The 15,219-nt window shown below is 38.6% G+C and overlaps 1 protein-coding gene across 2 annotated transcripts; it reads right to left on the bottom strand.

Moving 5' to 3' along the window:
* Positions 1 to 9,122: 9,122 nt before the first annotated feature.
* Positions 9,123 to 14,637, bottom strand: LOC125235357. 2 transcript variants are annotated; one of them, XM_048141901.1, is made up of 3 exons: positions 14,593 to 14,637; positions 14,170 to 14,381; positions 9,123 to 10,871 (listed from the first exon to the last, which is right to left on the bottom strand). In XM_048141901.1, the coding sequence occupies exons 2-3, from the start codon at positions 14,185 to 14,187 to the stop codon at positions 9,555 to 9,557; spliced, it is 1,335 nt and encodes a 444-aa protein (XP_047997858.1). In that variant the 5' UTR covers positions 14,188 to 14,381; positions 14,593 to 14,637; the 3' UTR covers positions 9,123 to 9,554. The 2 variants fall into 2 exon arrangements, with proteins under 2 accessions (XP_047997858.1, XP_047997857.1); XM_048141900.1 differs by having other exon boundaries at positions 14,523 to 14,629.
* Positions 14,638 to 15,219: the final 582 nt, after the last annotated feature.

The following is a 15,219-nucleotide window of genomic DNA, read 5'->3' as shown; positions in this document are numbered from 1 at the left end:
GGATCAACCCCGAAATCACGAAAATATCTTCTGACAGTTTCATAGGTAGTTTTATTTTATAGTAAGTATTTCCTATGGGAGAGTAAATTTTTATTTCGCGTTTTGGGTGTTGGTCCCATAGTAAAAGTTTCTCAGTATCACCTGGACATTTACAGGTTACAGTAAATGGTTTTCGTTAGTTTACAAAATTCATAATTATAATTTATAATTTATTTACATTACTGTATTATAATTGTTGCAAAACAAATTCACCACAGTACTGGCCCCGTAGCCGAATGGCATTTCTCCGACGCCAAACGAAAGCGATACGCCGCTGGCTTTCAACAACATTGCCCCTTGTAAAACAAATAACAATTTCTACCTCTCGTTCTTGTTAACGTCCTAGAAATGGCTGTAGTTATTACAAACTGTAGTTACTTATAACTTAGTATAGTGATTAGAATTAAATAATTATATACCTACACGTACCAAATAAATGTAATTAAAATTACTCTATGTATTATTCAATTTGTCATGTTAGTAATTTACGTTTGCCATTTGTTTAGTTTATTTATAGTTATTTTTTCAGAAATACATTTTTATTGAATAAGTACCAAATATATGGTTTTTCTTTTCGGGCCCCCCTTCGGGTTGGAAGATCAGATGGCAGTCGCTTTCGTAAAACTAGTGCCTACACCAAATCTTGGGATTAGTTGTCAAAGCGGACCCCAGGCTCCCATGAGCCGTGGCAAATGCCGGGACAACGCAAGGAGGATGATGATACATGTAGTTTTTCTTAATCGTTTAGTCTTTTTGTTAGGTTAGAGTAGGAATTAAATGGGATAGGTAAAATTTTGAAAGTACCTATTATTATGCCTGTATCCCATAAAGGGGTTAGGCAGGGCACATGAGACTACTCAGGTTTCAGGGCCACTCTTGGCAAGTAAGGGTTGCAAGATATCGAAAATTGTGACATTGCAGTGTCAGGTTGCCAGCCTCTCGCCTACGCCACGATACGATAGTACTCTTTATTATCTGTTTAATATACTGTTTCCCATAGTCAACTTCTACGACACGCATGGGAAGAAAGGGAGTTGTAAAATTATACCGTCAACACACGGGTATATTGCATGTTATAAAATTACACCCTGTATATTTAAAACCTTGACTGTGTCTATTGGGTAGTGTAATAGATGGCTTTTGCCATCTATAGTTGGGTTGATTGATGTGTTTCGAATATCTTTCCACTTGATTTGTTGGCGTGTAGTAAGCTACACGCCAACAAATCACGCGTCACACGCGTCAAGATGGATAGAGATAAGTCTCTATCCATCTTGACGCGTAGCAAGATGGCTAAACCAAGTGATAATAAAACGGAGGCATTATGATGTAATAGTCTAATTCTTGGACCCGCCTGTTTTCCCACTACTGATGGTATTCCATCATCTATCTATATGATGGAATACCTTTTACTAGGTACCCTACACTAGGGTAATTTCAAAAGTCGTCTAATTTCGAAAATCGTATAAAAACCACCATTATTTCCATCATATCAAGATTCCCCTTTAACATAGCCTATTAGGTTGATGTACTTCACTTTTGTGTAGGTATGCCTACCTATGTATGTCGTTATATATCGTGTGCAATTTGTAGAAATAATAGCAGGGGCGGCTCACTCCACGATTCTATCGCTGCGATACAAGTACATGCCGTTGGCCGCGAGTTCGCGACCCATCCACTGGTGACGACCATCGCGCGGCGCAATAGAATTCAATGTCGGCTGCTCGCATCCGGTCAATTTGTTAATGTAGGTAAGAATTTAGAATGGCGGCGTTTTGTGAACATCAAAGGAGTGAGCCTTCTGTACTTGTACTATTATATATTATATTCTGTTATAATAGGTATAGGGTTTTTCATGTATGCATTTATTTATATTTTTAACCGCCTTCAAATCTCAAAGGAAGGGGTTCTCAATTCGTCTGTATTTTTTTTTAATGTTTGTTCCTCGATATCTCCGTCGTTACTGGACCGATTTTGAAAATTTTTTTTTGATTGAATGTATATGCATACAGATTGGTCCCATTTTTCTCAGAACCCAGTTCTGGTGGTGGGATCCTGGAGAAATCGAGGGAACTCAAATCTGAAAGGCATACATATGGTGATTTTTGTGTTTTTAAAGGAACAGCATGCATTTACGTACGGAACAGTGACATTTGGTGCAGTGGAACTCCTGATGATGGTCAGAATGGAACTCCTCAAATCTGAACGGCACACTTATAGTGACTTTGGTATTTTTATAAGAACTGCAGAATCATCCATATTTCAAAATTGGTTCAGAAATGACGGAGATATCGAATAACAAACATTAAAAAATATACTGACGAATTCATAACATAATCCAACATTTTAAAGTATTTATCACCAGAACCCCAAAGGAAGGCGGTTTTTTTTTTCTTAAAAATTATATTCGGTTGATTTTCTTGCCTCCTCTTCTCGTGGATGCCCCGAACGTGGAAGTTGTGGATTTTAATAGCGATTTCTCATTTAGATTTACATGCTAAACATGATCTAAAAGCTCTAAATCTAGCATATGTCTTCGTTAAATAGCATGGACGTTGCATGAACGCGTGTAATTTATCTATGGCTTGGCAAATCGGAGATTGCGTGAAGTCTGGCACCCCTAGGCAAGTGGACAACCGCAGACGCTCCGTGGCGATCAATACGCAACTGTCTCTTTCGCTCTTCTGAATAGACATTTGTGTACCGTTCGACATTATACGTGACCGATTGACCACTTGTCTAATACAAGCACTGAGCCTATGGCCAAGAGCATAAAGCTAGGAACGTACTACGCGGACGTCCGTCGTAAATCGACCGCGGACAGGAATCTGGACAATTAATTTAATCGTGCAAACTATCGGTCGACGGTCGTGGCCGTGGCCTTGAGCGCATGGACGTCCGATCGAAATCTGGCTTGCTGGATGTTTTGTTCCGCGCACACTGATCGGTCGCGGTCGCGGTCGATTTACGACGGACGTCCGCGTAGTATGTTCCTAGCTTAACACTCCGTTCGTATCAATCTTTGCGTATCATTCACTACAAAATGTCAACGACTGTATGTTTGACCATAGGCTAAGGGTACCTTATTACTACAAGTACCTTGACAATATCACAATCGCTTAAACTCTAGCGTATCGTAGCTAGAGAGGGATCTCTATAGAGGGGGATCTCTATAGAGGGAGAGGGCTCTTCTGTGTTGGTGGAACAGAACCACAAAGCGTTAAGACGATACGGTAGGGGTCAATTCTCCATACAAACGCTCTCGACTATTTCCTCCCTGGTTTTTGAACATAGAGCAATGATTTTTTCAACACAGATTGTTATTATTTTTATCTGTGTCGGACCGTTTTGATTTTTTTTTATTCTGCTTTTTAAAGACTCTAGAGCCAATCAAAAATTTCCAAAAATGGCCTTTTTCATTGTGGCGCTCACGATTGGTAACAATTAACCAAAAAAGCTAAACGCTCCGACATAGATTATTTCATTGTTATTCAGATTCTCAAATTTCGTTCCGATTGATTAAGTTTTGAAGTTGGAAAGAGTCGAGAGCGGAACCTCGATTTTAAAGATTTTTTTGAAATATCTTTTGACTGAGTTGTTCTTAAGGACAATTTGTTTTCGATAAATCTAGTTAATAACACGTGTATATGTAACTAAAATTCCCAAGTTGAAAGGGGGGCTCTTTTCCATTTTAGCATTTTCGCTACCGTATCCTCTTAACGATTGGCCACTTGTCTAGGGGCTATGTGTGCGTAGCCGAATGCACAAACGCTCACGAAACGCTCACGATAATATTTCTTTTGTAGCTATCTATCTCTATCGCTCTTGCGTATTGGCGCGACAGAGCCAGACTACATTTCTGCGGCGTTTCGGTGGCGTTTCGCGTCGCAGAAATGTCATTCGGCTACGGGGCCTGATCCTTATTATGTAATCTGGATCAAACTGACCAATCGTATGTATGTATGTATAAACTCTTTATTGTACAAAACACAAAACACAAATATGACACAGGATAGACAGTACAAAGGCGAACTTATCCCTTTAAGGGATTTCTTCCAGCTAACCTTTGAGTAGGTGAAATGTGATGAAGAATGGTAGACAAATATAGCACTTAGTACAACAGTTTATAGGAAAGCCCATAAAAATATAAAAGAGACTAAAACAAAAAATAATAAAATAAAATTGGAATAAAAGGTACATCAAATATAAAGAATATATAACAATATATATAGTAAATAAATATATATTTATATGTAGTATCTATAACTAGTTACAAACAAGTCATCCATGTTCCGATAGCCACAGCTTTTTTAACTGCCCCTTGAGCGAGGCAACGGACTGCGATTTCCTTAAGGACGGAAGCAACTCATTCCAAAGTTGAACCGCTCGCACTGCAAAAGATTTACTATACGCACGGGATTTATGATGAGGTGTTGCCAGTGCAAGATTAGAATTAGAACGTAGACGATGGCCACTACCGTCCGCCATAAATTTAAATTTTTGTGAAAGATAAAGAGGAGACGAAGGATTAAACAGAACATTAAATAGGAGAGAAAGAATATGCAGATCCCTGCGACGGCGGATGGGAAGCCACTTGAGTTGACTGCGAAAGAGGGAAACATGGTCGAATTTCTTTAGCCCGAATATAAATCTTATGCACACGTTCTGGAGGCGTTCAAGTTTGTCAAGCAGTTCCTGTCTTAGATCGAGAAAAGAAATATCGGCATAATCGAGAAGAGGAAGTAAAAGAGACTGAGCCAACATAACCTTAGTCTGATGCGGGAGGAAGTTCTGCAGACGCTTGAGGGAATGTAGAGAGGCAAAAATCTTACGACTTATTTCGGAGACTTGAGGGTCCCATGAAAGCGTTTGGTCCATAACAATACCGAGGTTTTTGACAGTGGAAGAGAACGGAATCGGAGTTCCCTCGAACAATATATCTGGTAGAACCTGGTGAGGCAGTTTGGAGATGGAGTAAGGACTACCAATGATTATTGCTTGCGACTTTGCGGTGTTAACTTTCAGCCCAAACGATGATGCCCATTCACTTATTGCTTCCAAGTCAGAGTTAATTTGGCCTACTAGAGAACTGACGTCGTCAAGGTTGGACGCTGAATATATTTGTAAATCGTCCGCATAAAGGTGATACGAGGATTTCAAACGCTTAGTAATGCTATCAATAAAAATGGAAAATAGTAATGGTGACAGTACACCTCCCTGGGGGACACCGGCCAAAAGTTCAGTCCATTCGGAGACCTTGTCATCAATCCGGACTCGCTGCCGCCTCCCAAAAAGGTAACTACGGAACCAGGACAGAGATATAGGGGAAAAATTAAGATTATTAAGAAACGCAAGAAGTATATCGAAGTCCACCGTATTAAAGGCACTACTAAAGTCCAAAAGAACCAAGATAGTGACCTTTTTATTTTCAATATTATAACGAATATCGTCAGTGACCTTAACCAATGCTGTGACTGTGCTATGCCCGGGGCGGAAACCCGACTGAAGTAGATTAAAAAGGTTATTTTGGTTGAGATGTGAAGTAAGGCGTCGATTAACAAAGTGTTCAATAACCTTGGAGAGAATAGGCAGAATAGAGATAGGACGAAATTCGGAGATAGAAGAAGGGTTGGAGACTTTTGGGAGAGGAATTACACTCGCGAGTTTCCAGATAGAAGGAAACATACCGGACGAAAAGGAAAAATTAATAATATGAGATATGATGGGGGAGATAAAGTCTGCTACGAGCATAATCATATCTAAACTAAGATTATCCTCCCCAACGGCTTTCGTTTTAAGTGACTTGAGAATAGCATGTGTTTCTTCGGGTGAGATATTACCAAGCTCAAAGGTAGTACAGTTTGGGTGCCGGGAGTTAGCTAGAAGAGCTAAAGATTTTTCTTTTGTAGCAGGGTTAAGATTAACGGGCGACGAGCTAAAGTGCAGATTAATATTGTCAAGGTCTGGGACATTCGCAAAATCATTCGGAGCTTTGCCTACCCCGAGGGACTTCAGGAAGCTCCATAACCTAGTGGGGGGACATTCGTCAATTGTTTTATAAATGTACCTACGCCTAGCATCTCTGCAAGCCCTATTGCAGCGGTTTCGTAGCTTAACATAATTTTGATGGTTGGTCTCTGAAGGCTTATGTCTAAGCTTTATTCGAGCGCGATTCCTTTTCGCCATCAGTTCCTTGATGTCCGGGGTAAGCCATGGCGCAGGGAGATGTTTAACACGCATCGGTGTTAAAGGAGCGTGTTTGTCAAAAGCCGCAAGCAACAAACTATTAAAAGTATCTATCTTCAAGTCCACGTCAGGGGCCTCTTCCAAATCCTTCCAACATATCTTATTTAGGTCAGCGAGAAGCGCCTGTCGATCCACATTCTGAAGATTGCGTCGCATAACTATTTTGTGCCGGCGTTTGGGGGGCGAATTTTAAAAGAAGCATAAATAAGGTCATGGTTTGAAAAAGCTGCTGCATTAAATTGGCCATGAAATGATACAAGAGAAATAAACGGTAACCCGGTAATGGATAGAGGGTAGATGGAAGCGATGGTTTCAACCATGTTTCGGAGATCAAGATGGCGTGAATGTTCTTTGTGCTAAACGTGGCAAGCAAATCAGGGAAATGAATAGAATGAAGGAGCAATCGTGATCGAATCGCGGAAGCAAATTACCATCTCTTAGATAGCCCCAATGTAGCCTTTAGTGCTCTATTGGTCACCGGACTGTTTATTATCCAGTCAAGTAAATAAGCGTGTAAAACCTTAATAGCACCTACAATTACTACTCATACTTAGAGATGGGCCGAATATGGACTTTGCCGAATACGAATATTCGGTTACGCCATATTTTTAAAGCGGATGTTCATTAAAACTATTAAATGACTGATAATGGTTACTATAACTATGTTCATATGATTTAGTGGATAACTGAAACTTAGTTAAAACAACTCTGAACTCTTGTCAACTCTTAAACTACGTTTTTTTACATATTTTGATGTATTAATTATCTCCTTCTAGTAGTTCCTTATTAGAAAGCTACTAAAGGAGCTTATTATCCAATGGAATACGTAATATCTTCATTAGTTATTTACTTTGTTTATTCGGTAAATATTCGGCAATGCAACCGAATTATTCGGCCGAATACAAACATTGAAATCTTGCCGAATACGCCGAATGCCGAATATTTACCGAATATTCGGCCCATCTCTACTCATACTCATATTCATACTCATTTATTTATTATATTGTTACATATTACACGTCAAAATTTATTTACATCATTATTACATGGTTATATTAGTAATAATTGGTAGTAATTATAATTAAAAATGTCAAAATATATCAATACATTATCAAACGAAATCAAGGAATATTAATATTAAAATGAAATGAATACAGTAATTTAAATAATGTAAAATTCGTTCATATCGTAAAAAGCGTTACTAGGCATTAAGTAGATCGTCTGTTTTCACGTATTATCTGTCAGTTATATTAATAGTCTTATTATGTTGCTTGGTTAAAACGCGGAACAATAGAACAAAGCTAAACTTAGAATAGAATAAGAGTAGATTTATCAGTATATTTATTTTGATTGATGTGGATTGTGGATATACAAATTCTTTTAAATGGAGAAAGTTTCCTTATTATTTTCCTCTGTATCAACGAATTATAGCTGTAGGTAAGCAATAATATGTACCTTTACCTTTTGGCGCGTATCAAATTGCTGTCGGAAGCTTTTTTTAACCCCTGACGCAAAAACGACGGGGCGTTATAAGTTGGACGTATCTGTCGGTCTGTCTGTTTGTCTGTCTGTCTGCCAGTCTGTTTGTGTGTGTGTCTGTCTGTGGCATCGTAGCTCCCGAACGGATGAACCAATTAAAATAGTTTTTTTTTTCTGAAAGTTGAATCAGTCGGGAGTGTTCTTAGCCAATGTTTCATGAAAATCGGTTCACTATGTCACGGTCGGGGTTTTATCAAAATTGTAATGTATATTACAGTTAGGTCAAAAATAAATATGTAACGCAACGAAGGCCGCAAAAATATCTGTCACGGTCTTATCAGCTAGCCTAGCCGAGGTGACAGTCATTTAGGCTATATAACCTACATCAAAATGGAACAATTTACTTTAAATTAACTTGAATCATACTGCGGTAATTTAATTTCCTTTGGTAAGTACTTTAGCTATGTTTTAACCTTCCTTCCTCAGATTAGCGTGGTTAAATCTTGCGGCCGGCACGGCGGTGCTTTTAATGGATGGCAAATTAATATCCTGGCTAAATTATGTGAACCTACCTGCGGCCCGATTCGAACCTCAGAAACTAACTCTAGCTTCTATATAGATAGGATATATCAGTGTCCCAAAGGAGAATGGGCAATTTTTCCCATGAATGTATACAGATGGGACATGGCTCGTTTGAAAGAGCTTATTTATAGTATTATTTTGATGTATGACACCAACTTTGGAACACCTGCAGGGACTGAGTTATTTAAAATAAAGTATGGAGCATATAATCTGTTGTTTTACAAAATGTACTTATTATGTAGCTGGTTCTAATATTACTTATTTGGAATACTACGAAAAATGCTACTCATCATCTGTATACCACTACTTACGTTTAAGTACGCACAGGGAATCAACTAATAAAATACGTGCATTTTTTTTTGTTTTAATAATCATTTCACTTTTGATTTTGACACGTACGTACCCCATCTATGTCCTATCTAGAGCTAATTTTGATATATGTTTGAATCAGGCCACTATTACCGTATTTGAGATGCGTTCGGACAGATTTACTACTTGAAGCGTGAAAGGAATTTTAATTAAGAGTAACCAACTTGATTCATTTTCATTCCTTATAAACTAATTTACGTTTTACTCGAAACTTAAGTAACCAACTTGATTCATTTTCATTCCTTATGAACTAATTTACGTTTTACTCGAAACTCAAGTAACCAACTTGATTCATTTTCATTCCTTATGAACTAATTTACGTTTTACTCGAAACTCAAGTAACCAACTTGATTCATTTTCATTCCTTATGAACTAATTTACGTTTTACTCGAAACTCAATAAAGAAGTACAATTTTAACAAATATTTATTTAAAACATACGTAACACAAGTGCTTGTTCACACCATACTGACCTGCAGGGTTAGCACATGATTGCTGCGAGAGTATGTCGCCGCGAGATAGACCCGTCCTTATGTCATTAATACAGTTAGAAGAAGACATGTGAACTATCTCGCGGCGACATACTCTCGCGGTTATCATGTGGTAGGCCTACTGATGATATTATTCTACAAAGCATAAGTTTACAATCATCTTTTGTCACACTTTTTAAACTTATTTCTTTACGCTTACCAAACTAATTCCTACCTAATTGAACGTTTTAAATATCGCTTAGTTTAGTTATATTACAGATGCATTGTAAAAAGTACATGATTATCTACAGACAAATTCAGTTCAGTGCGGCCACAAATCGCACCATATTTTCAAAGTAATACTCATAAGTTAATTTTGTGATGATTTATCTAACTTCGGTGTCCTTTTCAAGTGTCCGAAAGTGATTCCTCCGGCAGCAGTATGGTACATCTGGTTCGGGAGGAAACCTCTTTCGTAATGTCGAGGCGCGGGATAGTGGGAGTAGTGTCGGTGGCTGGACAGCGCTTCGTAAGCTGCAAGAGGGTCCTTGGCGTAGCCCCTTTTCATATATTCCAACTGAACCCCTGAAGGCACATATGAATCGAGCAGAGACATAGGTCTTCGCTTATAAGGAATACCAAAGCTTTCGCTGGGTTTAGGTGAATATGCAGATGATATGAAGTTGCCACCGGCGGCGTACACTGGCTTTGATAAGGGACGGAACATCGGCAGTGCTTTAGGAAGGTGAGATAAATGTGACGGCGGGCCTTTCAAAAGCAATGGATTGGGTGGAGGAAGCTCAGAAATGACATTGTGCCGCGGATCTTCTCTAAGAGGGGAGTGAGAGGAATAATATCGAGGATATTCAGGACTTGGCTTAGAATAAGACACATCTGTTTGACTTGAATAGTCCTTTGGATTTTCGATTTCGTTTTCTTGAACTTCTTCAACATTATTTGTTTCGGTGAATTGGGGGTTCTGATAATAACCTTTGGGCGCAACGGGAGGTGCGGCTATAGCTGTTGGGTACTGGACCACCGGCACTTGGTATATCAATGGTGCGACAGTAGCCTGCACGGGGGCTACAGTGGACGGAGCAGCGTAGCTGACGTAAGCAACTGGTTGCTGGATATATGTTTTTCCAGTAGGGGTAACGTACGCTGGAACCTCTATGAAATTCTGTTGAGGCTGTATTGCTTCTGGCGCTGTAGGATAGGCGTTAATTCGACTGACTACTGGTGCAGCGTATTGAACTCCCGGCTGGCTGTTAGCTGCTTGCTCTCCATTTTCATTGTAATACTGTGGGACTAGATATATTTGCATAGGGACATTGGATAGATAGCCAACCATCGCTTGCTGAGTAGAAGGTGCTCCGTACTGAGATTTAGGGGAGGCTATTTGTGTTGGAGGTTTTTCTGGTGGCTCAGTAACCGCATATTGCTGGACATATCTGGGCTGCTGAGGAACCGGATTCGGATTTTCAAAATATCTTAGAAGTCCATTTTTGAAGAATTCTAGCGGTAATAAACCAGGACCAGTGCCCGGAATCACAGTTTGAGACCGAGGTTCGGATTTCTGCTCTTGCTCTTTTTCTTTTTCACTTTTCAAATTGTCATCTTCAATATCTTGCAACTCGATTTTCTTCTCGGCTGCGACAGCGAGGGCCAGGAAGCACACAAGGGCAACCTGAAAGTAAAAGCGTGCGGTGTGAGTAAGGTGGATGTCCGAAGCGCGTGGCCACTGCACCACATGCCCAAACATGGCCCGAAGAGGCGTGCCGCGCGCGCTTGCAGCCTTATGTCCAACAGGTGAACGGCAAAAAACAGATTGTAGCCTATTACGAAACCAGTTAGCTTTGTGGAGTACATAGAAACGGGAGCTAGCTTTTACTTGTAATTTATGCGGTTAAAAGATTCCAACGCTTTCATTCTATGACACATGCGGTCACCATAATTCGCCGCTATATCATTATTGTTACATTTTCGACGCGACGACGTAATCGGACGCATATCTAATAAGCAGATGATATAGTCTCGCAACTAATCATAGGTTAGCCGCATTGTTGTTTTTTTGTGGGTAATCTTTGCAAATACGTCAGTCAAAGTATTCTGTATGAGTGATGTGTGAAACGGATACAATTTCTATAGAAATATCAAGTGGCCGTTTGAATCCTAATTGAAAGTCAGGTCTTGTGAAACGAAATCGCCTTTTGTTTTGAGGTTCACATAGCATGCAACGTCTGATGGTGAATCATTTATGTATAGGTATTACTGCGTGCATTGGCAAAGCAAGCCATAGGCATAGTAACACACCGTGACATCTTACATTAATTTAGGTTGGCACGCCATTAGAGTATGAATGACAATGATTTGTGCGGGTGAAAATTAATATGTATGTTTGCAACTGTCATGTTAAGCAGCTTAGCTAGTAGTTACCTATACATACGGAAAATATTACAATAATAATACTGAGGGCCTAGTGAAAAAGGGTATAACTCAAATTGACTCGGTGAAGAAGGGCATAAGTTCCACCTCGGACTTGTGCCCTTTTTCAGAGATTATAGTCCTTAGGTATTATGTTTTAGTAAAAAATATTTTATACTCATGTGAAAGCAGATAGCAAAATTGCATTTTATCCACAAGAGTGCTAAGTAATTTCATACACATTTTAACTTGATGTCTTAAGCTGGCTTGTAGAATTTACCTATAAATGATGATTTTGAATCATAGAAATCTAATAAATTGATGGATTTGATTTAATTTGATGTTTTAGAGTCAGTGTTTTGTTCGTGTTGGTGTGGTGAAAAAAATTGTGTTTCCTCGGTGCCAAAGTACTTATGTTTAACTTTCGTGCCTTGAAACCCTCGCAACGCTCAAGATTCCACTTTTTGAACCACTCGCTGCGCTCGTGGCCTTATTTAACAACAAATCAATCTTTACTAACCAGATCAGCAGGCCTAGCACATGATGGCCGCGTGAATATGTCGCCGCGAGATAGACTACCCGTCCTTATGTCATTAATACAATTAGACAAAGACGTGTCATCTATGTCGCGGCGACATAGTCTCGCGGCCATCATGTGCTAGGCCTACAGACAACAGCAATGAAACAAATTGAAATGTGTTGCAAGTTTTATTAATTGCAACGTATTTTCATTTCAACGCTAATCGAATAAACGCATTCACAGCACTTAACCGCAATCAAATAATATAATAAAAATACTATAATCACCATCCAATCCCACGCTACAGTTTTATTAACTTATGTTATAATCGAGATGTATAAAGAACCTGTTTGTTACCTCAAATTTGCGCAACTAAAGGTCTTCTTGAAGTTTTCGTGTCAACGACTCTTGCTCCAAATTCGTAGGATCTTTTGTACCTTTTATTATGATACGGTTATATGTGATGTAGTTTACGAAATTTATGGACAATTAAATGTCGTATTGCTATTGTACGCACACACTAGCTTTCAGATAAGAGACATAATCTGTCACAAAACTGCCTGACAAGAATATTAAAATCGTTTTGAAAAAAAAAACTTAATGGAATATTGTTACGAGGTGTTGTGAAATGTGCTATAGAAAAAAAAACTGATTTGGATGCTTGCTGGGTGGCTAGATCGCTTTCGTTTGGCGTCGGAGAAATGCCATTCGGCTACGGGGCCTGGCCCCGTAGCCGAATGGCATTTCTCCGACGCCAAACGAAAACGAAACGTAGTCCGGCTCTGTCGCACCAATACGCAAGAGCGATAGGGATAGATATCTACTAGCGTTTCGTTTCGTGAGCGTTTCGTGAGCGTTTGTGCCATTCGGCTACGCACTCTGATGTGATTGAATTTGATAAATTTTATGAGAGTTTAACTATGTCTTCATTATTTCATTGATCAATATTGTGATTCTCTCCACAATCTCCACATATTTTTTTTTTTTCATATACAGACTACACTATATGGAATTATGGACACCCAAAATACACTCTGGCACAGCCGATTCATCAGAAGAAAAAGGTTACTATAGACGGTCAAGCAAACCTTGTCACTGAAAAAAGGCGGCAAATTTGAAAAACGAATCCACCACCAGCAAAAAGCAGCAAATCTAAAAATTTTGGCGCGAATATGTGTCATCTCACTTAATTTCACGCCTTTTTCTTCTGACAAACTTAAATCATCTTTACTTCTCTATTAATTGACCTCAACCCTTCGACCCGAAATGTTTAAAATATACTTAGGCCAATTCGAACATACAATGATATCTAAATGATGTCATTTAGTTATTGTGTCTCGCAAGGGCCATTAGGTATAGCCGGCCAAACAAGTTTATCACTAGAAAAGGCGCGAAAATCAAAGTTTCTATGGACGATAACGATAAATAATCGCTCTTAATTTTTTTAAGTTTGGCCGCTTTTTTTAGTGACGGAAAACGGCTTGATAAAGTATAGCTACTTAGTTCATGTACGAACGAAATATGTTAGTTTTGAATTGGCGAGTTAGTGTCTTTTCTGCTTTATTATTTATTAATTATGAATTATGATTGAAATAATCTGAATGTTGATCGGGAATTAGTTTCAAATACTAGTAGACTAACGGACCTTATGTTAGTCTACTAAAACATACTCAACTTGCTAGTAGAAAAGGCACTATATTCATATTTTCTATGGGAAGTTAAATTTTAGTGTTAAATATTTTTCAGGGGATCGATTTTTGAATTTCGAACGCACGAATTCGCCGTTCGAAAGTCTGTGGAAAACGACGTAATGCTATTTTTGAAAAAGGACGGCTAGCCATTTTAAAAGTAGTGGTAATGACCACTCGTTTTCAATTCTTTTAGAAGAATTTAAATGCTAATAGTGGAGATATTATTGAACGAATTTCACGAAATCGAATGGCCGAGATTTAAAAATCGCCCCCCAGCTTTTTAATGACAGTCTCACTATAAGTATATTTTAGTAATTATAGCAATCATTCAAATATGAGAAGCCTCTTACCTCTTTCACTAGCATCATGAATTAGAAGATAAACTAGATCACGAATTCCAAGAAACTCCCGAAATATCACAAAACATGAGCACTGTGTCTATGGTTAGCACTTCAATAACACCACACAGCTGGTCCCGAAGTCATTGCATCTTCATGACGACGTCAACTGCATACTGTCCTCACATCCGTCAATATCCATGCAACCGGAGCCGTTGGAAACCCTATAATTTCAAAACCATTGGTTAAAAAAAGAAAATCGGTGCCTCCTCCAATGACCACACTCGATAATTGACGTTTAGAAAAACGATTTTTATTTGTCTATGGTTTGTGAAAAAAAGAGGGCGGGAAAAGTGACAGTTTACTTTTTTAATTTATGACTGGCTGATATGTTCTGGAATTCAACTAATTCGAATTTTAAAAATATGTACGAACTTTTTTCTAAATTGTACCGCGCAAATGCGTCTTGCCGGCTGCCCGGTTTGTAAGTGGTGCGGAGTATTGGCGTTGTGTTGTTAAATACCGCACTACTCTACATATTGAAGTACAGGAAAGGCGATCGGCCGCTGTACAACGAAAACACGCCGCCGTTGATGTTGATGATACATACTTCATTGATACGGTTCATCTCGATATGTATACTTATAAAATAGAACCTAGTAGGTATACGTGCTAGCTTGGAAATTGCAGCTTTTTGCGATCTTATAAATACTCGTTGAAAGGCTTATAAATTCGAATTTTATATAAATATACTGAAATAAGTACAATCATTTGAATGTATCTGTCATAATTTGCTATTTAATAATTATGAAGTATTATTGTCCACACTCTCTATTTTTCTTATATTGGCATATAGAAAATGATCGCTTGCATTAAGTTCGCTTTTTATACCGTAAGATTTTCACTGCAATATAAGCTAGATGAATAAAATTAATAGGTTTTTACGATTAAAATGAAGTTATTCTAAATAGATAGACCTCTGAATCATTCATATTTTCCCCATGCACTTTTGCAGCTCACTGTACATAGTAGGTACAAAGTTTCAAAGGGCCAACGTTATTG

This window comes from Leguminivora glycinivorella, chromosome 17, assembly GCF_023078275.1.
Source record: "Leguminivora glycinivorella isolate SPB_JAAS2020 chromosome 17, LegGlyc_1.1, whole genome shotgun sequence".
Lineage (NCBI taxonomy): Eukaryota > Metazoa > Arthropoda > Insecta > Lepidoptera > Tortricidae > Leguminivora > Leguminivora glycinivorella.
This window is presented reverse-complemented; position numbering and strand designations above follow the sequence as displayed.